General features: G+C 32.4%; 2 protein-coding genes across 3 annotated transcripts; one reads left to right on the top strand and one right to left on the bottom strand.

Moving 5' to 3' along the window:
- LOC109330940 (uncharacterized tatC-like protein ymf16) lies at positions 451–2510 on the bottom strand. The gene is made up of 5 exons (XM_019565205.1): positions 2436–2510; positions 2277–2341; positions 2051–2117; positions 1472–1656; positions 451–1228 (listed from the first exon to the last, which is right to left on the bottom strand). The coding sequence occupies exons 1-5, from the start codon at positions 2508–2510 to the stop codon at positions 493–495; spliced, it is 1128 nt and encodes a 375-aa protein (XP_019420750.1). The 3' UTR covers positions 451–492.
- LOC109330615 (zinc finger CCCH domain-containing protein 48-like) lies at positions 9169–12064 on the top strand. 2 transcript variants are annotated; one of them, XM_019564865.1, is made up of 8 exons: positions 9169–9242; positions 9549–9983; positions 10230–10415; positions 10519–10620; positions 10792–10941; positions 11265–11444; positions 11586–11683; positions 11769–12064. In XM_019564865.1, exons 2-8 carry the CDS (start codon positions 9558–9560, stop codon positions 11911–11913), a joined length of 1287 nt encoding a protein of 428 aa, XP_019420410.1. In that variant the 5' UTR covers positions 9169–9242; positions 9549–9557; the 3' UTR covers positions 11914–12064. The 2 variants fall into 2 exon arrangements, with proteins under 2 accessions (XP_019420410.1, XP_019420411.1); XM_019564866.1 differs by lacking the exon at positions 11586–11683 and having other exon boundaries at positions 11769–11917.

Raw genomic sequence — 24783 nt, 5'->3', positions numbered from 1 at the left:
TTCGATGATTCTTCTTCGCCTTCATTTATATTGTTCAATAACTCTCCTAAACAAAGAGTAGGAATTTTCTAATCAAACGACCTAACTTATTGTTTTGTTCACGCTCTAAGGAAGTTACTTGTTCAGCTGTAAACTCTGCTGTTCTTGTTTACGACTCTACTGCTATTGATTAATCCGCTGGGATTGGAATGCTTGACTTGCTTTCAAAGCCTTTCTAGGCTAACTCTTAACTAAGTCCCAACAACGGCTAGCGAAGAAACTGTAGGGCTTAAGGCAGCGAATGACCTGAGGGTAGGCAACTCAATAGAATAATAAAGCAGCCTGGCTTCAAGTCTAGGACTTCCTAACTGCTTTATTTATAAGTCTTCTTTGTGTTATAATACGGGAATGAATCGCATATGTTGGTTGATAATTGCTCGGGAATTCATTGATAGTTACTTTGCCAGGTTCTAGGGGGCTACTCTTATTTTTTGTCAATCGAGCCGCTTTCCCTCATTCCACTCGTCCAGCCTCTTCACGAACTTGTACAATCGATGCCACAAAGATAGTCAACTCTATTATCGAAGAAATAAGGAAAGGGGCGACGATTTGGCACCAGATATCCGGAGGTGTGGAAAGAGCAGCGGTGAGAAGCGGAAAAACCATCAAAAAACGACGATTGTTCGTGAAGGTTTCCACAGAAAGACCCCTTGGTTCTGGCAAACAGATAAAAATTACAGGTACCTGAGAGCATACCGATGGAATGAACGAAATACGAACAGTTAGCATAATATGGTCATAGATCTTAGGTTGTAACTTGATCATGAGCGAATTTGTTGATGTTGCACCCACGAAGTATAGAAAGTACCAAACATTGGGAACTACCCGGGGAAGAGTTAGGAACAGGAAAAAGGAGAAGCGAGAACCACTTAAATAGAGGAATCGATTGTATTTATTCCTTTGTTCCCCATAGCAACTGGGGATCAAAAAGCACCAAATTTGATGACTTATTAAGGGAAAGACGAAGTAAGAACATGCTATTGAAGACGTTGCAACATATGTCGGGGAGGCCTCCGTTGATTGTGTACAAACAAAATACGAGTCCAAAGACAGGGTAAGAAAGGGTTTAGCTAATGGAGATATTAACTCTTCCGGGAACCAGTAACGCGTAAACCATGTCAAACCAAGACCGATCAATATCCGAACGGAACGGATTCGAACTTCTCCTAGAATAGTTTCCGGTGCGAAATAAAATTAATACATAGGAGATATATGAGTAATTCAAAGGATAAATATAAAGATTTGATAGGATTAAGGTAGCGGTAGTATATTTGAAGAGGAACTAGCTTTGACTTTCGCTATCTGATTTGAAGTGCGAAAGCTCTTTCAAAGAATAGCTGTTAGAGAAGAGATAGATCTTACGTAAGCCAAAGGCTATTTAAAGAGCTTCTATTTCACCACCTTAAAGGATATTTGGGGTCTACGCATTCACCAAAAAGAACTGGCACCGGGTGAAGTAAAGTAATAGCCCCCACGACAATGTTCATTGCCTTCACCACCAACTACTCGTACTCCCATACCGGTAACACCAGTCAAGAAGGTAAGGCAGATTCTATAGCTGCTGATTCTAGCACAACCTCTTCTTAAAGAACCCATTCTTCTTAAACTTAAAAAAGACTGAGGTTATTCCCACAGCTGATAATTTATGGAATCTGCACCTTCCACCAGGAGGATGCAACTTCTCTTGTCTATTCTTTGACAGATTACTNGCAAAGGGAAGGTGACGAAGGGAATCCTACTATGGCACTCAGACTAATTCAGTCTATTTGGCGACTATTCCTACTGCAACTACTACAGCTACTGCAGTCAGGAAGGCTCCAATAGTACCGGTGAGTCGGGCAAGTAGGTAGACTAGCCAAAAAGGAAATAAAGAGAAATCGATCGTAAAAAAAAAGAAGTAGGTTCAAACGTGTTACCGCTTCCGGAAGTTCTTCTACCCCATTACCTTATTGTTTAGTTAGAACCGGAATCCCTATACCTAAAGCTACTGATTCAGATTCTGTTATTAAACCTGAGCCTTCTGAAGAGTCCATGTCCCTTTAGCCGGTGGAGCTGGTTCTAACCTCTTCTTTCGCTTACTGCTTTAGGAATATCAAGATTAGTCCACTACTAGAGAAAGAGCCCCTGTCTTTGGCGCCTAGTCTTCAAGTTCTTCTTCAATGTCAATTGTAACTAACTTACTCCAATGCTTTCTTTCACTCCAATGCCACCTCGTTCCTATCTTATTTTGACAATACCGGAACATCCTCTGCGCCGTGCCCTGGATATGCCATTTCCGCCTAACCCGAATCTCTTGACTGAGCTGCATTTCCAATCCGTTTAGTCGGTCTCGTACCCTAGTGTATATCCCTTGTTTGCGTAACACTCTTGATATTGAAACCAGAGAATAAGCTTACCGCTCTAAGTCGATCTATTATTATCTTTCCCTCCAAACCTTCCTCCGTTAGTTTAGCTGCTCGAACCTGAACCATCGTGAATAGAACCAGCGCTTAAGGACAAGTAGGAGAAGAAGGCCGACGGGCTATTCCCTTGGGTACTTTACTACGCCAAAAAGCAGCGAGAAAGAATATGAATAGGAGTACGATTCTGTTGCCGAAAAGAGCTTCTTAGCCAATGAAAGACTCTCTCTCCTGCGCTAGTTAATCCTAACCTCTTCTTCCGCTTAAATTATTTATGAGTTCATACCCGGCTCCGATCTACGAATACCAGGAAAGATCTGATCAGGAAAAGCCTTTATCTTCGCCAAAGAATCCACCTCTTCCTTCTCCTTTGTACCGGATTAGAGAATTATAAAATTCCCTCTTTGCCTCCTGGGTCAACTCCTTGCTTTCATCGAGAATGTCATACTCTAAAATCTTACTACTCCCATAATTTATTTAAACGAGCCTGAGGGATGTCTAGGATTCCTTGCTTTAACTTGATCCTGATCGCTAAGCTCTACTTCTCAGTCAATCCCCTTTTTGTTGTTCATGGCTTTGAATTTACTGTAATGCTTTTATTTTCTGTAAAGATCTCGATGACCGCTTAATTCATCTTTCCTTTCCCGCTCCTGAATGAGAAGTGGTTTTTTTTATTCCTACGGTCTTGGCCTGAGAAAAGTTATCTCTGAAACTGAAAGCCTTTCGACTGAAAAGTTACCAATAGAATAGGCTTTAGAGTAGCTCTTTCCAAATAGGTCGAGTAGCCATTTATATTTATATAATGAATTAAAAGGAGCAGAATAGTTGGGATTCACACGCACAGCCTTATCCTATGAGTCCGCCTATGCTACGCGCCTGCCTTTGAGAGCCTTTCCGCTGGTTCCCTTCGTCGGCGTCATCGAACCACGTTAGCAATCCAGAATAACTGGAAGCTCGAAACGACCGGTCAAAGGAATTGATCCGTTTAGTTATGTTCTTCTCCTAGTTTTATAGCACACCCATGTAGAGGGATCTTTCCGACGCTAAGCGCGCTGCATCTCCTGTCCAAGTTCGGACGAAGAAGATCTTGTCCAAGCTTGCATCCTTCTTATGCCATTGGGAATGGAACATCTCTCCACTTGTTAGTGGTAGAAATTAAGGACTCTGTTGCAGGTTTTGGTTGATTAAAGAATCCTCTCAAAAGCCCATGTTTATTGTCAAAAACGAGACCTTTACGGGTCTTATTATGAAGGCTTGGCTCCTTGTACCGGCGTGCCCTCCAAATGCGTTATATTGGGCTTTTGAGGAGACCTGATTTGTCAACAACGGGTCTTGGCGCCTTGGCTGCTGCTTAAACAGGACATCCTCTAANCTTTCCTCTTCCTCATCGTCATCCTCATCCTCATCATCCTCCTCCTATACTCATCCTCCTCCTATCCTCATCCTCATGCTCCTCCTCATCCTCATGCTCATCCTCATCCTCATCCTCATATAGCACACCCATGTAGAGGGATCTTTCCGACGCTAAGCGCGCTGCATCTCCTGTCCAAGTTCGGACGAAGAAGATCTTGTCCAAGCTTGCATCCTTCTTATGCCATTGGGAATGGAACATCTCTCCACTTGTTAGTGGTAGAAATTAAGGACTCTGTTGCAGGTTTTGGTTGATTAAAGAATCCTCTCAAAAGCCCATGTTTATTGTCAAAAACGAGACCTTTACGGGTCTTATTATGAAGGCTTGGCTCCTTGTACCGGCGTGCCCTCCAAATGCGTTATATTGGGCTTTTGAGGAGACCTGATTTGTCAACAACGGGTCTTGGCGCCTTGGCTGCTGCTTAAACAGGACATCCTCTAAGAAGCCCGTGTATATTAGTAAAATATGTGACTTTCACAGGTCCGATTGCTCTTTGCTGAAAAAACAAATGGAAAGTTGGCTCATAGGGCTGGCGCTGGTACTCTGCGGAAGATGCGTGAATTGGCCTGCTTTTTCCCTTTCATCAGTATGCGCGAGTTGCAGGGCTTCAAGCTGCTTTGACATATCGGGTGCAGGATTTGCTTCTATCCCCTTACCGAATTCTCTGTAATTTTCTGTAATATTTAGTGTTGTAAGATGTTGTAATAAATGTTATAGTTGAAAGAAATTCCACCTCCTCCTTTTCTCATCCCTTAGCTCTTTGATGAGCTCTTCGAGAGTAATGAAATAGGCGTAGGCTCAATGACTCTTGAAGGTGAATATCGCTCGCAATGGCCACCCTGATAGTTGAACCCTTCAACGGAAAATTTCGTATGCTAGCTCCAATGAGTAGTAGAGGAAAGCTCGGCCCCTTCTCACTTAAAGGGCGTCCTACTTGTCTCGTCTTTTAAGCCTGCTATGCATCCTTGCTCCATCTACCATTCCTTACAATCCATTTCTGGTATGCCCGCTGCTTCGTCCAAAATTACTGAAAATAAATCCTATCTTTATTGGGATCATACCCCCTTGGACTTTATTGAAATCCAATTTTTTTTTTCTGTTTTATTTGAAAACCTGGGCTTTCAATGGGACCATGCCTTGGATTTCAATCCGAGATCATCCCTTGGGGTTAGTTAATTCTCTTGCTTAGTTGATCTCTTGCTTAGTTTATTCCATTTACTGCCCCTCTTTTGCTTGATGAAAGACATCCCGGCAAAGGCCTTGTATATTAGTAAAAAAAGGGAACTTTCATGGGTCCGATGGCTCTTTGACTGGTGTGCCTGAAAATGTGATTGATAAATGGGCTTTTGAAACTCGATTTGTCGCAACAAGATGTCTCCGCCTTTTCAAGTAGGGATCCTCTCTCAAGTCTTATGATCCTCCATTGCTGCTCGGTAGTGGCCTAAGGCTCCATGATGGATCTTCTGCGCTAAGGCTAGCATCTCATCCCATCTTTCATCTTATTGCTTTGAGCTATCTTCGGGAAAGTGTAAAAGTCTAACCTGCTGCTCCTTTCTTTCACATAAAGAACTTAGTGCCTTTTGCTCTTATCTTTCTGTGTCCATTGATCCCCCGCCCACTCACATTCTCTTTATCGAATCCTTCTAGGCAGATAGGACCACTCCTGCTTGCTCTTGGCCTTGGCTGCTTAGAGACATTCCTTTAGTTCGTCTTAGAGAATGGAATTAGTAATTCCATTTTAGTCTTATTGTAGGTCGGTCATCTGTTCCATTTAAAATTCCATCTCTTGTTTGCTTTCTGGTACCGGTTTAAGTTCCGTTGTTCAAATAAATATCTACTATGTCAGGCTTCCCTTCCCGGTTGTCCTGTCCTCTTCAATCCGTTGTTCTTCTGTATGAGGAAAACGCGAAGAATTGCCATTTTATGAGCTTGTAAGGCCCAAGTCCCCGAATAAAGGGGGGAAGGCAATAAGTAGGCTTAGCTATTGCTATGCTTGAAGGGCTGTTTGCCTTTATACGGCTTGGTTTCGCTATCGCGATTTAGTCTAAGAAGAAGAAGCCAAACCGAGCAAGCTCCCTCCTCCGGATCTCGTCCAGCTTAGCCGGAAGTGAGGGTGCTTCAGTCTGGTCCAACTCTAGTTGGATCAGACTAGTATAGCGGGGTTCGATCCCCCCAAAAACTTCCGAAGAAAGGAAAAGGAGGGCGCCATTTAAGCGGCTCATCCTATGCAGCGTCAGTGGATCTGTGATTTCGCCAGGTAGGTGGAGCCGCTGGTGGTTCTTTGTCTCTTTGGCCTTTTGTTGGCGCTCTAGTCGACCTCTTCTCTTTATCCATTCCACATTCCACTTTCTGTAAACCCCTGACTCTGTGTCTCGCGCTTTTCAGCCTGAATTCTATTCCCGTAATTATTTTATGAAACTACATACCTTCAATTAAGATCCCACTCGTAATTAAAATAACACCGCTTGTTTCTCTAGTCATAGAGAATAGCTCTATTCCTCTTCTTTTGTATATAATCATGTTTTTTTTTTCTTTTTATCTCATAGGGGGAATACCGCGGATAAAATGTGGATAATATGGATACGGAACGTATCAAATCCTCAACCTTCTGCATGAGTTTAGTTTTATCCATAGAAGCAGAACTAGGCATTAGTTCAAAAAGTCTAAAAGACCCTAATGTTACAGTACCCTTGGAAGCTACCAAATCATCCAAAAATTTGAATCTTATAAAATTAGGATGGAAGGCCTTAATGTTAGGACTATCCATATTAATTTTATTCATATAAAGAAGGTGTGCAAACGCTGATCGAATCAACGGTTCCATTATAGGATCATATAGCTGATTAGCAGGTACTTCACATTCATTATCACTCATACTCTTCATTCTATCTATAAAGGCTCGGACTTCAAAGTCAGATAATAAAGGAAAAGAAAGACCTTCTTCTTTATATATTTCTTCGATCAATAACAGAAACAATTCCATTTCTTTCATGCCAGTTTAACACACATTCATATTTATTTTCATTTACTTAAATAGGGATGCACTAAGTTACTTACCAACACTTTTTCCCGCTCCTCTGCCTAAACAAAGATGAAGTGGAAGGAAATTTTATTGATAAGACCTTATCAATTGTAGCCAATATCTTATTACGAATAATTCCGACAACTTCAGGAGAAAAAGAGGATTTCACTTATTACAGAGATGGTGCGATTTGATTCTCTTTATTTTATTTTATTTACATTTAGCGATCCCAATCTTAGGAAAAAAGACACATTTTCGGAGAGAAAGAAAGGTCTACCATCAAGTGATATATTTTTTCCTTTTAACAAATTGTATAAGTAAAAGTTGATATTGTCCTATTTATTGATTTTTCAACATTAATGTTAGTAGAAAAATATGTATATATATATATATATCTAACTTTACTGGTACGTAGTTTAATCAGTGAATTACCAGTTAAGCCATTATACCACTATATCAGTATTCTGACCAGTTTAGTAACCAGTACGATATTAATAATATTGCTTTAATATATTGTCTATAAAAGCCATTATAAATGAAGTCATATGTTCTAGACATGTTGCATATTAAAATACTGAAATTTCTTATCTACCACTATTTGTATAGTAATATTTAATGCAGTGTTGTTAAAACTGTATCAGTTAACAAATTAGTCAGGGTACTGGTATAGTGGTTCAACTGGTGGTTCAGTACTGGTGCCTATAACAATTTTTTTCTCAAATAGGTACATACTCAAATTTATAATTCATATTTATAATCTACTCAAAATTCACATAAACAAACAACTTTAAGTCTTTAACAAATTCAAAATTTAAATTATAAAACATATATCAATATAAAAGTATCACTTAACAACCACAAAATATAAATAAATGACACAACTTCACAACTCATTCTACAAAACAAATAAATTTGAAGTTTTAACATTAATTCAAGAGTATGTGGTACATAGGTAATACAGTTTTTGGGACAAAAAATATTGTTAAATATGAGTCTAAGATTCTATTGAGTTGGTTAATTTGACTTATAATTTTCTCAAGCTGGATAGTTGCTCAATTTGCCTACAAGTCCACAACACAATCATATATACCTTGTTTTCAATTTTATTTGAATGCAACCAGGTCTACGTGAAAACTAGCTAAGATTTTTCTCTGTTGCATTAAGAACTTGCTGATGCTAAGGAAGCATATATATTTTATAAATTATACTACGAAGGCTAAATCTCATTGAAGAATTGTTTGCATTGAAAACAATTATTATATCATCATATAGAATTAGATTCATATCTAATGAGTTTTAGTGAAATTTTACAAACTATTTTAACTTTTCTACAACTACATAAACCCCTAATTTTTTTTTACTTTTATTACACTAATCACCTCTGTATGAGAAATAAATATAATTTTTTAAACAAAAAATGTGATAAATGCAATTAAGTTAAACAAAACATGGTATATTATGGAGATAAGTCCAAATAATATACAAAACAATGTATCTTTATTATTTCTTGTTACAAAATGCATCAACAATTCTAAAGAGATATTGTTTAAATCGCTCTTATATTGTATCGTAACGAACCAAAAATAATAAAGAAGTATTGACTCATATATTATTTGGACTTGTCTCCACGATATAGCATGTTTTGTTTAACTAAATTGTATTTATCACATTTTATGTTTAAAATATTACACTTATTTCACGTGCAGGGGTAGTCACTGTAATGAAAATATAAAATTTAGGGGTTGTATATATGTAAAATAGTGAGAGATGATTTGTATAATTTCGCTAAAATTCAATAGATAATAGTATAATTTATTCAATAGTTATAGAGTTGTGGGCACAAAAATTTATCTTTTTAAGTTTCATTATATTTTATTCACATAAGTGGATTGATCGATATTTATTTTTAATGGGCAATGCGGGCGGCTCGTATGGATAATTTAAGAAAAAAAAGATTTTTTTTAATAAATTATTATATAATGTAATTTAATGTCTCAAAAAAATTGTGATATAATGTAATTTATGAAGTTGTAACGTGAGATTATTTAGTTTTAACTTATTAGGAAGATATATTAATTAGTACATAGATATAACGCTTAAGTTAAGGTTGTCCTCTTTTTTATTAAAAAAACAAAAGAGGTTGTTGTTTAGTTGCTTACGCGCCATAATTATACCCAAAAACACAATCACGCGCGATAATTATACCCAAAAAAGAATCACGCGCCATAATTATACCCAAAAAAGATCACGCGCGATAACTATATATATGAATGAGTCGCTGTAACATTCTTTCACTCACTACACTCTCTTACTCTCTCACTACACTCTAATACTATTCAATTCAATTCTCTTCTGCCTTTTCCACTTTCAGGTTTCTTTTAATCTTTTTCATTTTACTCTCTCTTTATGAGCTTTTATTCAATATGATTAGTAGATTTAGTTGATTATAATCGATGATTAAAGAAATTGTTATTTAAGTTAATCGTAGGAATCATTAGGTTTTATTAATTGATAATTAAAGAAACTGGGTGATTAAGGTAATCTTGGAATTATTAGGTTTTAATCTTTGAATTATTAGGTTTCTTGACAAGTTTCCATAGTTATGGGGTTCTGATCATTTGAAAAAGCACGAAAAATAATGAACTAGTTTTTTGATACTGTGTTTTTTCTTCTTCAGAGAATTACTATGGATATAAAACCAGTACAGAGGAATGAACAACATTTTGGCCGGAAACCATGTTCTTATTGGTTAGCTGGGAGATGCAATAGAAATCCTTGCAGGTTTCTGCATAGTGTAACACCATCGTCGTCGTCATATTATACTCCTCAGTATAATAAACCCAAAAATGCTTATCGGTATACAAGGAACCCTCATTCTCATTACTCTGATGAGAAGACGACAACGAACCCCAAGTATAACTCAAAGGCAGTGACGGTTAGAGAGACCAACAAAACCGGAGATGAGAAGAGTGTTACAAAGAAGCCATCACAGACTCTGTGTAGATATTGGGTGAATGACAATTGTGTAAAAGGTGACAATTGCCAGAATTTGCATTCATGGTTTACCGGTGATGGCTTTTCAACATTAGCAAAGCTTAAAGAACACAAGAAGGTACTACTTCAATTATCCGAATACTATGATTGTGTTTGACTAATTTTGAACTCATTACTATTTAAAGCCACAGAGTGTTATAAGTTTATACTGTTGAAGTTGGGAACTAAGAACAATGACATATTATACCGGGTGTGTATGGTAGGATGATTTTAAGACATACCTTTTTTCTAAAATTTCCAGCAAACACTAAAAATTGTGTGGCTTCTATTTTTATAGTACTTAAATTGCATTTTTTGGCAACAGGTTGTCACTGGGATTACAATTCCAGTAGGATCGGACAAACTTTATTCTGGAAGCACTGATGGAATAGTTCGGACATGGGATTGCCATACTGGTCAATGTACTAATGTGAGAAATTGTGGTAGCGAAGTTAATTCTTTGATCAGTGAGGGTCCTTGGATTTTTGTAGGTTTAAACAATGTTGTCAAGGTAAGCTTTTACTTCATTCCTCATTTTGTTTCACTGCATGGTCATTCCTTATATATTGTAGCATTATATATAAGCTGATCATGTCACTGTGGTTGTTGTGAAGGCTTGGAATATTCAAACTTCTATGGAGTTTACTCTTGATGGACCTAGAGGAAAAGTCCTTGCGATGGTTGTTGGCAATGATATACTTTTTGCTGCAGCGCAGGTAACTACTCATACAGCAGTTTATGGTTCTCATGTAACCAGTTCACACGTCCTTTTATTTTTGTTAGATAGTAATAGTTTTGTTCTTCGACCAGAATTTTCTCTAGCATTTTAAACAGTTTTTTTTCTGCCATCAAATGATTTACGTAGCATCTGATCATTTGAATTGCAGGATGGTATTATTTCTGCATGGAGAGGCAGTTCTGATGCTAATTCTCCTTTCGAATTGGCTGCATCACTCAGTGGCCACACTAAAGCTATAGTGTGTCTGACGGTCGGTGGCAAGATGCTTTTCTCAGGATCCATGGACCATAGCATAAAGGTAAGTCTATTTTCCGTCAATGAGGAGTTTCTACCTCTACAGATTTTCAAAGGATGTTTGATTTCACTAGATTGCAGATTGGACAAATTTGAAATCATTTAATTATCACTTTTTCGTACTGTGGTAGCAATTTGCATTCTTGGTCTGTCTTTTTTGTTCAACCTTGTAACAATACATTAGTGTAGTTTTTGTAAATTGTTTTACATGTGTATGAGGAAAATCCAATATGTTTTACAGTGTTTTTCATGTTAGCTACACAATTGCTTGCTGTTTCTTTCAACACTCTTACTTGTCTGAGAACAATTTGTTATTATTTTCTTCAGGTTTGGGACCTTGATACATTACAGTGCAAAATGACCCTTAATGGGCATACTGATATGGTAACATCCCTTATTTGTTGGGATAGTTTTTTGCTATCAAGTTCATCTGATTGCACGATTAAGATCTGGGTCGCCACTGAAGAGGGTACTATAAAAGTGGCATATACACACACCGAAGAAAATGTAAGTCTCATAGTCAGTGTAACGTCTATTTATAAGTATGATTTTTGTTTTGTTTTTGTCAAATATCATTTGGTTGTTATTTTCATTTGTATAAATCAAGCTGAGATTCGCCCAATTAATATTGTTATTACTTCATTATAGGGTATTCTTGCACTTAATGGGATGAGTGATGCAGAAGGGAAGCCTATTTTGTTTTCCTCCTCTGCAGATAATTCAGTTCGACTATATGAATTGCCATCGTGAGTGAACTTAAACTCGCTGTCTTGTTTTGTATATATGTGTTCTGTCACAGCCCTTTGACCTTGTATATTTTTAACTGTGCAGATTTTTAGAAAGGGGTCGCTTATTTGCAAAACAAGTAGTTCGATCGATTGAGATAGGTCCCGAGGGCCTCTTCTTCACCGGAGATGGTACCGGCTTGCTGATGGTGTGGAGATGGTTGGAAGTGCCCAAGGTGGCATCGTCATGAAAATGATATTATGCATTTTCCCTCCTCTCATGGCAGTGATGATAAGGATGAATTTAGTTCTTTGTTCCTGAGTTGTGAGGAACATTGGTATTGATTGTAATTTGTAAATGGAAGTAAATATGAAATGAAAATAGCTGATTCCATTTATCTCCCATTCTTTTCATTTTTACTCACAAATGTAAATGGATACTGCATTGATAAATATAAATTTTAGTTAAAAGTGATTTGGTCTTTTAACCTTTTAGCTTTTGAGCCATGCCCATTTTCCCATTTTTTGTTAAATTTTAAATTAGGATTGTCCTTCAAACCTTGAATGTTCCCATGTTCTAGAGGGTTACAGGGAAATTGTGAATGGAAGTTTGATTTCAAACCTTGAATGTTTTTCCTTTAATGTTCCCGTAATGAAATATGATTGTGATTCTTATCTTGACGACCGTGCTTTTATAACTAACAATAAGGATGATAGTAACTCTTTTAATGCATTGGACAAATAGAAAAGAACTTGATGAAGTACAAGGTATTATAAAAAATTGTTATGAATATATTTGCTTTATAAATTCAACATCAGAATTCACATTTAATGTTGGAGGAATAATAAATAATTAATATCATTCAAAAATGAATGAAGATTTTATTGAAACATTAATATAGTAATATGTGGTGTGACTTGATAATAAGTATTTATTTTTTGAAGAAAAAAGTACCAGCACTACTATTTCTAAGTTTATTACTTTAGATAGTTTAAATTATTATTCGTTTTAATTTTTTATTATTTCGAAGGAGTATGGAGTTGAATAAATTAAAAGGAAATTTATTTAAAGATTTGAACTCATGTTATTACCTTTATTTTTAGTATTTTGAGGCATGAGACCTTAGGGTTGCATCATGATATTTGTTTTAATTTTGGTATGTTGCATTCTCCATTTTTTTTTGAAGATTTAATTTATTGATGTTGGATGTTCTTCGCTCAATAATATATATTATTAGAAACTACTGTATTATATATTATTCAACATTTGAATTTATTTTATTGAATGTTATTAACTATATTTTATTTATTATTAGTTACCGATTATTATTTATTATTAGATGTATGCATACTACATATTAACAATAAGACCTATAACATTATTTTATTGTTCAATCATAGTATCTACTATCTTATTAAGAACTAGTAAGCACACGACAGTTTACTTTTATCCATGAGTAATATCAATAATGTTTGAATTATAAGTAGTAATAAATTGGTGGAAACAAACATACCACAATCTATATCAAAAGTTGAATATCAAGAAGTACATTTGAAATACACTAAAGGTAAAACAAAAAAAGAAAAAATGATCTATTGATAATATTATATTAAGATCATCTACACAAACCAAACTTAGCTTAAAATAACATGTGTAGTTTGATTGTATGATCATGTATCCCACCTACAAATGAAAGGAATATGGAAAGTAAATATTTTTAGATTCAAAACTAATGAAATGAATTATAATGGTTTACTATAACCTTTAATATGCTACAACCTTATGGTGTTGTGGGAAAAGAGAATGAATGATGCATACACTATAATAAAGAATTTTTTTATGCCTGTTTATAGGTTTCGGAAAACCAATTTAATATGCAGGCCATCGATAGAAATTGTACTGTTATTTCATGTTAACAATAATAGAATTCACTATAAAAGAAATAGTAACAATAAAAATCGGAGTAAAAACTAATCTGATTTGGAAAGAATAACCACTATGCTAGAATTGATATTTAACAACGCTCATTCAACAACGCTTATGTGTTGAACGCTGTTAAATATAAGGCGGAAGATAAACAAACGTTGTTAAAAGTGTTATCTTTAACAATGCTTATGGAAGATCAAACTTCATATATTTAACAATATTTTTTCACTAAGCGTTGTTCAAGGTGTTATTTTTAACAGCGCTTATTGAAGAAAACGTTGTTAAAGGTGTTATCTTTAACAATGTTTATTGAAGAAAACATTTTTAAAGGTCATACATTATATATTTAATAATATTTCTTCAATCAGCACTGTTCAACGTTTTTTTTAGTGAGCAAGAATCTTTTCAAATTCAAAAAATAAAACTCAGACAATAATACACATATCACTCCATTTATTATTTCTCTTACTTTTTTCTTTTCCATAAGTTACATTTTTTTATTTTTTCTTTTTAGTTTCTTTCTTCAAACAAGTTATTGATTTTTTGTTTTTCTATTCAAGCATAAGGTAAACCATTATCTTATTTTAGCGTATTTATTTCTCTCTTTACTAATAGTGTGATCTTTATTTGTTGTAAAGTTATGCAACTATGATGTTCTAGGTTTTTTGCTATGGTTTACTTGTTTAGAACACATGGTTCGAGTACCATGGTAAATTTTCTTTATCAATTGGTGCTAATTTTGTATTTTTTTTATAACTTTTGCAATTTGTTTAGAGATGTCATTTTTTATTTGTATTTGCAGCTTGCGTTGATCATTGAGGAATACAAGAACACTTTGCGACGACATGCATATTGGAGGAGAAAGAATGAACAATTTGTGTAACCCATATGTTATTTTACAAAATTGGAATCTATTAAGGTTGAATGTAGTTGGAGTTGTTGGTGATTTACCAAATCTATTATAAATGTGGTGGAGTTGGACATGTTTGTCATATGTTTGATAGAATGGGTGAGAGATATATTGTGTTATTTAGAAAGTAGACATTTAACGTCATTAAATGTCTACTTTCTACCGCGCTTCACAAACAATGTTGAATATAATCTTTACTACTGCGCTCACATAGAAAGCGCCCCAAAAATACTATTATATAACAATTTTAAGCATTGTTATTTTGCTATTCTGGCGTAGTAGGCAAAGTAGGCAAACACGGTGGACCAAAATATTTGAAGAAACAAAGAGTACAATTACAATATTAAAAATAACATGTGATTGAAGATTATGACCAAATAAACCATGTAAAATGGCCAACAAAGAAAAATAGTGAAAGGATAAAACAACACAGATTAACATGAATATCAAGATCCAAGAAAAGTAAATAAAAAAAATTACAGCATAAGAGTAACACGCCAATAAAGGTTATGACCAAAGCTAAGATATTAAAACAAAGAAAAATTAGTGAAAACATAAAACAACAAAAACAGATGAACATAAATATCATGACCCAAGAGAAGTTACAAAAATCACAACATAACATGAACACTTCAAAGAAGTTTATGACCAAAGTTAAGATAAAAAAAAATTAAAAAAATATTGAAATGATTAAACAACAAACACAAATGAACACGGATATCATAAACTAAGAAAAGCAGAAAATAGTTAGTGAAATAAAACAAAAAATAGAAAAACAATATTAAGTCATAATAGGTCATTGGATAGAAACATGAAATCAATATAAAGAGTAAATAAGAAGCAAAAGCAAGAAGGTTATGACCAAATAGTAGCAGTAACATGTGATAAAAGGTTAAGACCAAATAAGACATGTAAAATTCTCAATAACGAAAAATAGTGAAAGTATTAATTAAACAAAAATAGATGAACATAAATATCATAACTGAAGAGATGTAGAAAAAATTACAGCATAACAGAAAGCAAAGTATCAGCTAAAAATAACAACAAACATACTCTACAACATTGGGTAACGTTAAACAAATAACTTTTTTTAAAAAACAAAGAACCTAAGTAAATATAAAGCAAAAGAAGAAGACATGGGGCAAATAAAATTAGAAGAAGATAACCCTGTAATCCTTGGTAAAATTAAACTGATTAATTTGTTGGATGAAGATAACCCTATAACAAAATTGGAAGAACGGAAGACGATAACCCTACCATGGATTATGTGAAAGAAAATTAGAGAAACGAAGAGACATGTAATAAAACGACACAAAAAATGAAGAATGTCATTTTGGAGTCATTCCTTCATCTGGATCTCAGGTGAAATTCAAAAGTAGTTTATTTATACTTTAGAGATGTTATTGAAGGTGAGCTATGAATTGTTTAATTGATATGGAGGAGTTAAAACATAAGCTATGATTAAGTTGGCCATCATTTGATGGAGTTATTAAATAATTAAATGAAAATATGGGTCATGGTGATTGTTTATTAGAGTATTCTATGCAATACTATGAAACCCGAACCATATGTTAATCTAAGAAAGGTCTTATATTATGTTTAAATGGTCAAATCGTCTTGTATGACTAGAAGAACCCATACATAATTAATAATTTTATCTATAAATATATAATTATATATAAATATAAAACTTTATATAATTAATAATTATGTATAATTGTATTGAAGTAATAATATATTCATCCTTTTTTGATGTAATAAAACAAAATATTATAGCAGTGTTACATTTTTTATTTATTTTTAAGTGATCCGTCTAGTTTACTTCCCGGGTTAATTTGGTTTAACCTGGTTTAACAACATTCGGACCGAAATTTTCTCAATTCAAAGCGGTCAAACTCTCATTCGGTTAAGACTACAATACAAAGTCGTTTTTAAGTCTGATCATCAATCAAACTAATCAAACTGTCTGGTCCAATCCGATTCTCACAACACATATTCTATGAGTTATTGTTTCAATTTAAAAAATTGGTACTAGTAGTAATAATAATAATAATAATAATAATAAGGATATATATACTACAAAATAAAATGTAAAGGGATTTGTGAGTTTATCTTATGTATGAAGGTGTATATGAAGGGATACAGAGAAAATAAATAAACAGTAAAGGGATTTGAAGAGAAAATTTTCATTAAAGTGGTGACATCTGCCCTAAGTGATGTGATAATGAGTGTTCTTTGTTATATAAGGGTGGCAATTGGGTGGGTTTGGATTTGGATCTCAATGGATGGATAGAAAACTATCCATCAATCCAAATAAATCCATTACATCACATTTTTAAATTATTCAATCCATTCATATCCAATGGATTTCAATCCATTCATATCCAATGGATTTCAATCCATCCATTCTATCCATGTATCCATTTTAATGGATTGGATGGATGAATATTCAACCCACTTTTTTTTTTAATTTGAACAAAGCATTTTAATAAAGAGAATTAAAGAAAAAAATTCTTTTAAATAATATTATTTAATAAAGCATTTTTAAATATCAATTTTAAAAAATATTTTTCTTAACAAACACTTCTAAAAAGTGTTTTTGTGAATTTTTTTTATAAGCACTCTTAGTCGCAAAAATCTCCGGTGCAACATAATTGGTAGGGGTGTAAAAGTCCGGTTCGGTTTTTGACACAATTTAATGACCGAACCGAACACAAAGATATGGTTCGGTTCTTTTTGTTTTTCTATTCAAGCATAAGGTAAACCATTATCTTATTTTAGCGTATTTATTTCTCTCTTTACTAATAGTGTGATCTTTATTTGTTGTAAAGTTATGCAACTATGATGTTCTAGGTTTTTTGCTATGGTTTACTTGTTTAGAACACATGGTTCGAGTACCATGGTAAATTTTCTTTATCAATTGGTGCTAATTTTGTATTTTTTTTATAACTTTTGCAATTTGTTTAGAGATGTCATTTTTTATTTGTATTTGCAGCTTGCGTTGATCATTGAGGAATACAAGAACACTTTGCGACGACATGCATATTGGAGGAGAAAGAATGAACAATTTGTGTAACCCATATGTTATTTTACAAAATTGGAATCTATTAAGGTTGAATGTAGTTGGAGTTGTTGGTGATTTACCAAATCTATTATAAATGTGGTGGAGTTGGACATGTTTGTCATATGTTTGATAGAATGGGTGAGAGATATATTGTGTTATTTAGAAAGTAGACATTTAACGTCATTAAATGTCTACTTTCTACCGCGCTTCACAAACAATGTTGAATATAATCTTTACTACTGCGCTCACATAGAAAGCGCCCCAAAAATACTATTATATAACAATTTTAAGCATTGTTATTTTGCTATTCTGGCGTAGTAGGCAAAGTAGGCAAACACGGTGGACCAAAATATTTGAAGAAACAAAGAGTACAATTACAATATTAAAAATAACATGTGATTGAAGATTATGACCAAATAAACCATGTAAAATGGCCAACAAAGAAAAATAGTGAAAGGATAAAACAACACAGATTAACATGAATATCAAGATCCAAGAAAAGTAAATAAAAAAAATTACAGCATAAGAGTAACACGCCAATAAAGGTTATGACCAAAGCTAAGATATTAAAACAAAGAAAAATTAGTGAAAACATAAAACAACAAAAACAGATGAACATAAATATCATGACCCAAGAGAAGTTACAAAAATCACAACATAACATGAACACTTCAAAGAAGTTTATGACCAAAGTTAAGATAAAAAAAAATTAAAAAAATATTGAAATGATTAAACAACAAACACAAATGAACACGGATATCATAAACTAAGAAAAGCAGAAAATAGTTAGTGAAATAAAACAAAAAATAGAAAAACAATATTAAGTCATAATAGGTCATTGGATAGAAACATGAAATCAATATAAAGAGTAAATAAGAAGCAAAAGCAAGAAGGTTATGACCAAATAGTAGCAGTAACATGTGATAAAAGGTTAAGACCAAATAAGACATGTAAAATTCTCAATAACGAAAAATAGTGAAAGTATTAATTAAACAAAAATAGATGAACATAAATATCATAACTGAAGAGATGTAGAAAAAATTACAGCATAACAGAAAGCAAAGTATCAGCTAAAAATAACAACAAACATACTCTACAACATTGGGTAACGTTAAACAAATAACTTTTTTTAAAAAACAAAGAACCTAAGTAAATATAAAGCAAAAGAAGAAGACATGGGGCAAATAAAATTAGAAGAAGATAACCCTGTAATCCTTGGTAAAATTAAACTGATTAATTTGTTGGATGAAGATAACCCTATAACAAAATTGGAAGAACGGAAGACGATAACCCTACCATGGATTATGTGAAAGAAAATTAGAGAAACGAAGAGACATGTAATAAAACGACACAAAAAATGAAGAATGTCATTTTGGAGTCATTCCTTCATCTGGATCTCAGGTGAAATTCAAAAGTAGTTTATTTATACTTTAGAGATGTTATTGAAGGTGAGCTATGAATTGTTTAATTGATATGGAGGAGTTAAAACATAAGCTATGATTAAGTTGGCCATCATTTGATGGAGTTATTAAATAATTAAATGAAAATATGGGTCATGGTGATTGTTTATTAGAGTATTCTATGCAATACTATGAAACCCGAACCATATGTTAATCTAAGAAAGGTCTTATATTATGTTTAAATGGTCAAATCGTCTTGTATGACTAGAAGAACCCATACATAATTAATAATTTTATCTATAAATATATAATTATATATAAATATAAAACTTTATATAATTAATAATTATGTATAATTGTATTGAAGTAATAATATATTCATCCTTTTTTGATGTAATAAAACAAAATATTATAGCAGTGTTACATTTTTTATTTATTTTTAAGTGATCCGTCTAGTTTACTTCCCGGGTTAATTTGGTTTAACCTGGTTTAACAACATTCGGACCGAAATTTTCTCAATTCAAAGCGGTCAAACTCTCATTCGGTTAAGACTACAATACAAAGTCGTTTTTAAGTCTGATCATCAATCAAACTAATCAAACTGTCTGGTCCAATCCGATTCTCACAACACATATTCTATGAGTTATTGTTTCAATTTAAAAAATTGGTACTAGTAGTAATAATAATAATAATAATAATAATAAGGATATATATACTACAAAATAAAATGTAAAGGGATTTGTGAGTTTATCTTATGTATGAAGGTGTATATGAAGGGATACAGAGAAAATAAATAAACAGTAAAGGGATTTGAAGAGAAAATTTTCATTAAAGTGGTGACATCTGCCCTAAGTGATGTGATAATGAGTGTTCTTTGTTATATAAGGGTGGCAATTGGGTGGGTTTGGATTTGGATCTCAATGGATGGATAGAAAACTATCCATCAATCCAAATAAATCCATTACATCACATTTTTAAATTATTCAATCCATTCATATCCAATGGATTTCAATCCATTCATATCCAATGGATTTCAATCCATCCATTCTATCCATGTATCCATTTTAATGGATTGGATGGATGAATATTCAACCCACTTTTTTTTTTAATTTGAACAAAGCATTTTAATAAAGAGAATTAAAGAAAAAAATTCTTTTAAATAATATTATTTAATAAAGCATTTTTAAATATCAATTTTAAAAAATATTTTTCTTAACAAACACTTCTAAAAAGTGTTTTTGTGAATTTTTTTTATAAGCACTCTTAGTCGCAAAAATCTCCGGTGCAACATAATTGGTAGGGGTGTAAAAGTCCGGTTCGGTTTTTGACACAATTTAATGACCGAACCGAACACAAAGATATGGTTCGGTTCTTTTTTTGAAGATTTAATTTATTGATGTTGGATGTTCTTCGCTCAATAATATATATTATTAGAAACTACTGTATTATATATTATTCAACATTTGAATTTATTTTATTGAATGTTATTAACTATATTTTATTTATTATTAGTTACCGATTATTATTTATTATTAGATGTATGCATACTACATATTAACAATAAGACCTATAACATTATTTTATTGTTCAATCATAGTATCTACTATCTTATTAAGAACTAGTAAGCACACGACAGTTTACTTTTATCCATGAGTAATATCAATAATGTTTGAATTATAAGTAGTAATAAATTGGTGGAAACAAACATACCACAATCTATATCAAAAGTTGAATATCAAGAAGTACATTTGAAATACACTAAAGGTAAAACAAAAAAAGAAAAAATGATCTATTGATAATATTATATTAAGATCATCTACACAAACCAAACTTAGCTTAAAATAACATGTGTAGTTTGATTGTATGATCATGTATCCCACCTACAAATGAAAGGAATATGGAAAGTAAATATTTTTAGATTCAAAACTAATGAAATGAATTATAATGGTTTACTATAACCTTTAATATGCTACAACCTTATGGTGTTGTGGGAAAAGAGAATGAATGATGCATACACTATAATAAAGAATTTTTTTATGCCTGTTTATAGGTTTCGGAAAACCAATTTAATATGCAGGCCATCGATAGAAATTGTACTGTTATTTCATGTTAACAATAATAGAATTCACTATAAAAGAAATAGTAACAATAAAAATCGGAGTAAAAACTAATCTGATTTGGAAAGAATAACCACTATGCTAGAATTGATATTTAACAACGCTCATTCAACAACGCTTATGTGTTGAACGCTGTTAAATATAAGGCGGAAGATAAACAAACGTTGTTAAAAGTGTTATCTTTAACAATGCTTATGGAAGATCAAACTTCATATATTTAACAATATTTTTTCACTAAGCGTTGTTCAAGGTGTTATTTTTAACAGCGCTTATTGAAGAAAACGTTGTTAAAGGTGTTATCTTTAACAATGTTTATTGAAGAAAACATTTTTAAAGGTCATACATTATATATTTAATAATATTTCTTCAATCAGCACTGTTCAACGTTTTTTTTAGTGAGCAAGAATCTTTTCAAATTCAAAAAATAAAACTCAGACAATAATACACATATCACTCCATTTATTATTTCTCTTACTTTTTTCTTTTCCATAAGTTACATTTTTTTATTTTTTCTTTTTAGTTTCTTTCTTCAAACAAGTTATTGATTTTTTGTTTTTCTATTCAAGCATAAGGTAAACCATTATCTTATTTTAGCGTATTTATTTCTCTCTTTACTAATAGTGTGATCTTTATTTGTTGTAAAGTTATGCAACTATGATGTTCTAGGTTTTTTGCTATGGTTTACTTGTTTAGAACACATGGTTCGAGTACCATGGTAAATTTTCTTTATCAATTGGTGCTAATTTTGTATTTTTTTTATAACTTTTGCAATTTGTTTAGAGATGTCATTTTTTATTTGTATTTGCAGCTTGCGTTGATCATTGAGGAATACAAGAACACTTTGCGACGACATGCATATTGGAGGAGAAAGAATGAACAATTTGTGTAACCCATATGTTATTTTACAAAATTGGAATCTATTAAGGTTGAATGTAGTTGGAGTTGTTGGTGATTTACCAAATCTATTATAAATGTGGTGGAGTTGGACATGTTTGTCATATGTTTGATAGAATGGGTGAGAGATATATTGTGTTATTTAGAAAGTAGACATTTAACGTCATTAAATGTCTACTTTCTACCGCGCTTCACAAACAATGTTGAATATAATCTTTACTACTGCGCTCACATAGAAAGCGCCCCAAAAATACTATTATATAACAATTTTAAGCATTGTTATTTTGCTATTCTGGCGTAGTAGGCAAAGTAGGCAAACACGGTGGACCAAAATATTTGAAGAAACAAAGAGTACAATTACAATATTAAAAATAACATGTGATTGAAGATTATGACCAAATAAACCATGTAAAATGGCCAACAAAGAAAAATAGTGAAAGGATAAAACAACACAGATTAACATGAATATCAAGATCCAAGAAAAGTAAATAAAAAAAATTACAGCATAAGAGTAACACGCCAATAAAGGTTATGACCAAAGCTAAGATATTAAAACAAAGAAAAATTAGTGAAAACATAAAACAACAAAAACAGATGAACATAAATATCATGACCCAAGAGAAGTTACAAAAATCACAACATAACATGAACACTTCAAAGAAGTTTATGACCAAAGTTAAGATAAAAAAAAATTAAAAAAATATTGAAATGATTAAACAACAAACACAAATGAACACGGATATCATAAACTAAGAAAAGCAGAAAATAGTTAGTGAAATAAAACAAAAAATAGAAAAACAATATTAAGTCATAATAGGTCATTGGATAGAAACATGAAATCAATATAAAGAGTAAATAAGAAGCAAAAGCAAGAAGGTTATGACCAAATAGTAGCAGTAACATGTGATAAAAGGTTAAGACCAAATAAGACATGTAAAATTCTCAATAACGAAAAATAGTGAAAGTATTAATTAAACAAAAATAGATGAACATAAATATCATAACTGAAGAGATGTAGAAAAAATTACAGCATAACAGAAAGCAAAGTATCAGCTAAAAATAACAACAAACATACTCTACAACATTGGGTAACGTTAAACAAATAACTTTTTTTAAAAAACAAAGAACCTAAGTAAATATAAAGCAAAAGAAGAAGACATGGGGCAAATAAAATTAGAAGAAGATAACCCTGTAATCCTTGGTAAAATTAAACTGATTAATTTGTTGGATGAAGATAACCCTATAACAAAATTGGAAGAACGGAAGACGATAACCCTACCATGGATTATGTGAAAGAAAATTAGAGAAACGAAGAGACATGTAATAAAACGACACAAAAAATGAAGAATGTCATTTTGGAGTCATTCCTTCATCTGGATCTCAGGTGAAATTCAAAAGTAGTTTATTTATACTTTAGAGATGTTATTGAAGGTGAGCTATGAATTGTTTAATTGATATGGAGGAGTTAAAACATAAGCTATGATTAAGTTGGCCATCATTTGATGGAGTTATTAAATAATTAAATGAAAATATGGGTCATGGTGATTGTTTATTAGAGTATTCTATGCAATACTATGAAACCCGAACCATATGTTAATCTAAGAAAGGTCTTATATTATGTTTAAATGGTCAAATCGTCTTGTATGACTAGAAGAACCCATACATAATTAATAATTTTATCTATAAATATATAATTATATATAAATATAAAACTTTATATAATTAATAATTATGTATAATTGTATTGAAGTAATAATATATTCATCCTTTTTTGATGTAATAAAACAAAATATTATAGCAGTGTTACATTTTTTATTTATTTTTAAGTGATCCGTCTAGTTTACTTCCCGGGTTAATTTGGTTTAACCTGGTTTAACAACATTCGGACCGAAATTTTCTCAATTCAAAGCGGTCAAACTCTCATTCGGTTAAGACTACAATACAAAGTCGTTTTTAAGTCTGATCATCAATCAAACTAATCAAACTGTCTGGTCCAATCCGATTCTCACAACACATATTCTATGAGTTATTGTTTCAATTTAAAAAATTGGTACTAGTAGTAATAATAATAATAATAATAATAATAAGGATATATATACTACAAAATAAAATGTAAAGGGATTTGTGAGTTTATCTTATGTATGAAGGTGTATATGAAGGGATACAGAGAAAATAAATAAACAGTAAAGGGATTTGAAGAGAAAATTTTCATTAAAGTGGTGACATCTGCCCTAAGTGATGTGATAATGAGTGTTCTTTGTTATATAAGGGTGGCAATTGGGTGGGTTTGGATTTGGATCTCAATGGATGGATAGAAAACTATCCATCAATCCAAATAAATCCATTACATCACATTTTTAAATTATTCAATCCATTCATATCCAATGGATTTCAATCCATTCATATCCAATGGATTTCAATCCATCCATTCTATCCATGTATCCATTTTAATGGATTGGATGGATGAATATTCAACCCACTTTTTTTTTTAATTTGAACAAAGCATTTTAATAAAGAGAATTAAAGAAAAAAATTCTTTTAAATAATATTATTTAATAAAGCATTTTTAAATATCAATTTTAAAAAATATTTTTCTTAACAAACACTTCTAAAAAGTGTTTTTGTGAATTTTTTTTATAAGCACTCTTAGTCGCAAAAATCTCCGGTGCAACATAATTGGTAGGGGTGTAAAAGTCCGGTTCGGTTTTTGACACAATTTAATGACCGAACCGAACACAAAGATATGGTTCGGTTCGATTAACCGCAAATTTTATTTAGGAATTGAACTATTCATTAGTGGTTCGGATCC

This window comes from Lupinus angustifolius, chromosome LG17 (assembly GCF_001865875.1).
Source record: "Lupinus angustifolius cultivar Tanjil chromosome LG17, LupAngTanjil_v1.0, whole genome shotgun sequence".
NCBI lineage: Eukaryota > Viridiplantae > Streptophyta > Magnoliopsida > Fabales > Fabaceae > Lupinus > Lupinus angustifolius.
Note: the sequence above shows the minus strand (reverse complement) of the source record. Positions and strands in the feature narration are given on the sequence as shown.

Bases quoted from the DNA above. Each gene is read 5' to 3' on its own strand.
- LOC109330940 (XM_019565205.1), bottom strand. From the start codon at position 2,510: ATGGTTCAGGTTCGAGCAGCTAAACTAACGGAGGAAGGTTTGGAGGGA. The intron at 2,342-2,435 runs GTAAGCTTATTC...TTGGAAATGCAG, and splicing joins TAATAGATCGACTTAGAGCG to CTCAGTCAAGAGATTCGGGT. The intron at 1,229-1,471 runs GTGAATGCGTAG...GTATTAATTTTA, and splicing joins CCCGGTGCCAGTTCTTTTTG to TTTCGCACCGGAAACTATTC.
- LOC109330615 (XM_019564865.1), top strand. From the start codon at position 9,558: ATGGATATAAAACCAGTACAGAGGAATGAACAACATTTTGGCCGGAAA. The intron at 9,984-10,229 runs GTACTACTTCAA...TTTTGGCAACAG, and splicing joins AGCTTAAAGAACACAAGAAG to GTTGTCACTGGGATTACAAT. The intron at 10,416-10,518 runs GTAAGCTTTTAC...GTTGTTGTGAAG, and splicing joins GTTTAAACAATGTTGTCAAG to GCTTGGAATATTCAAACTTC.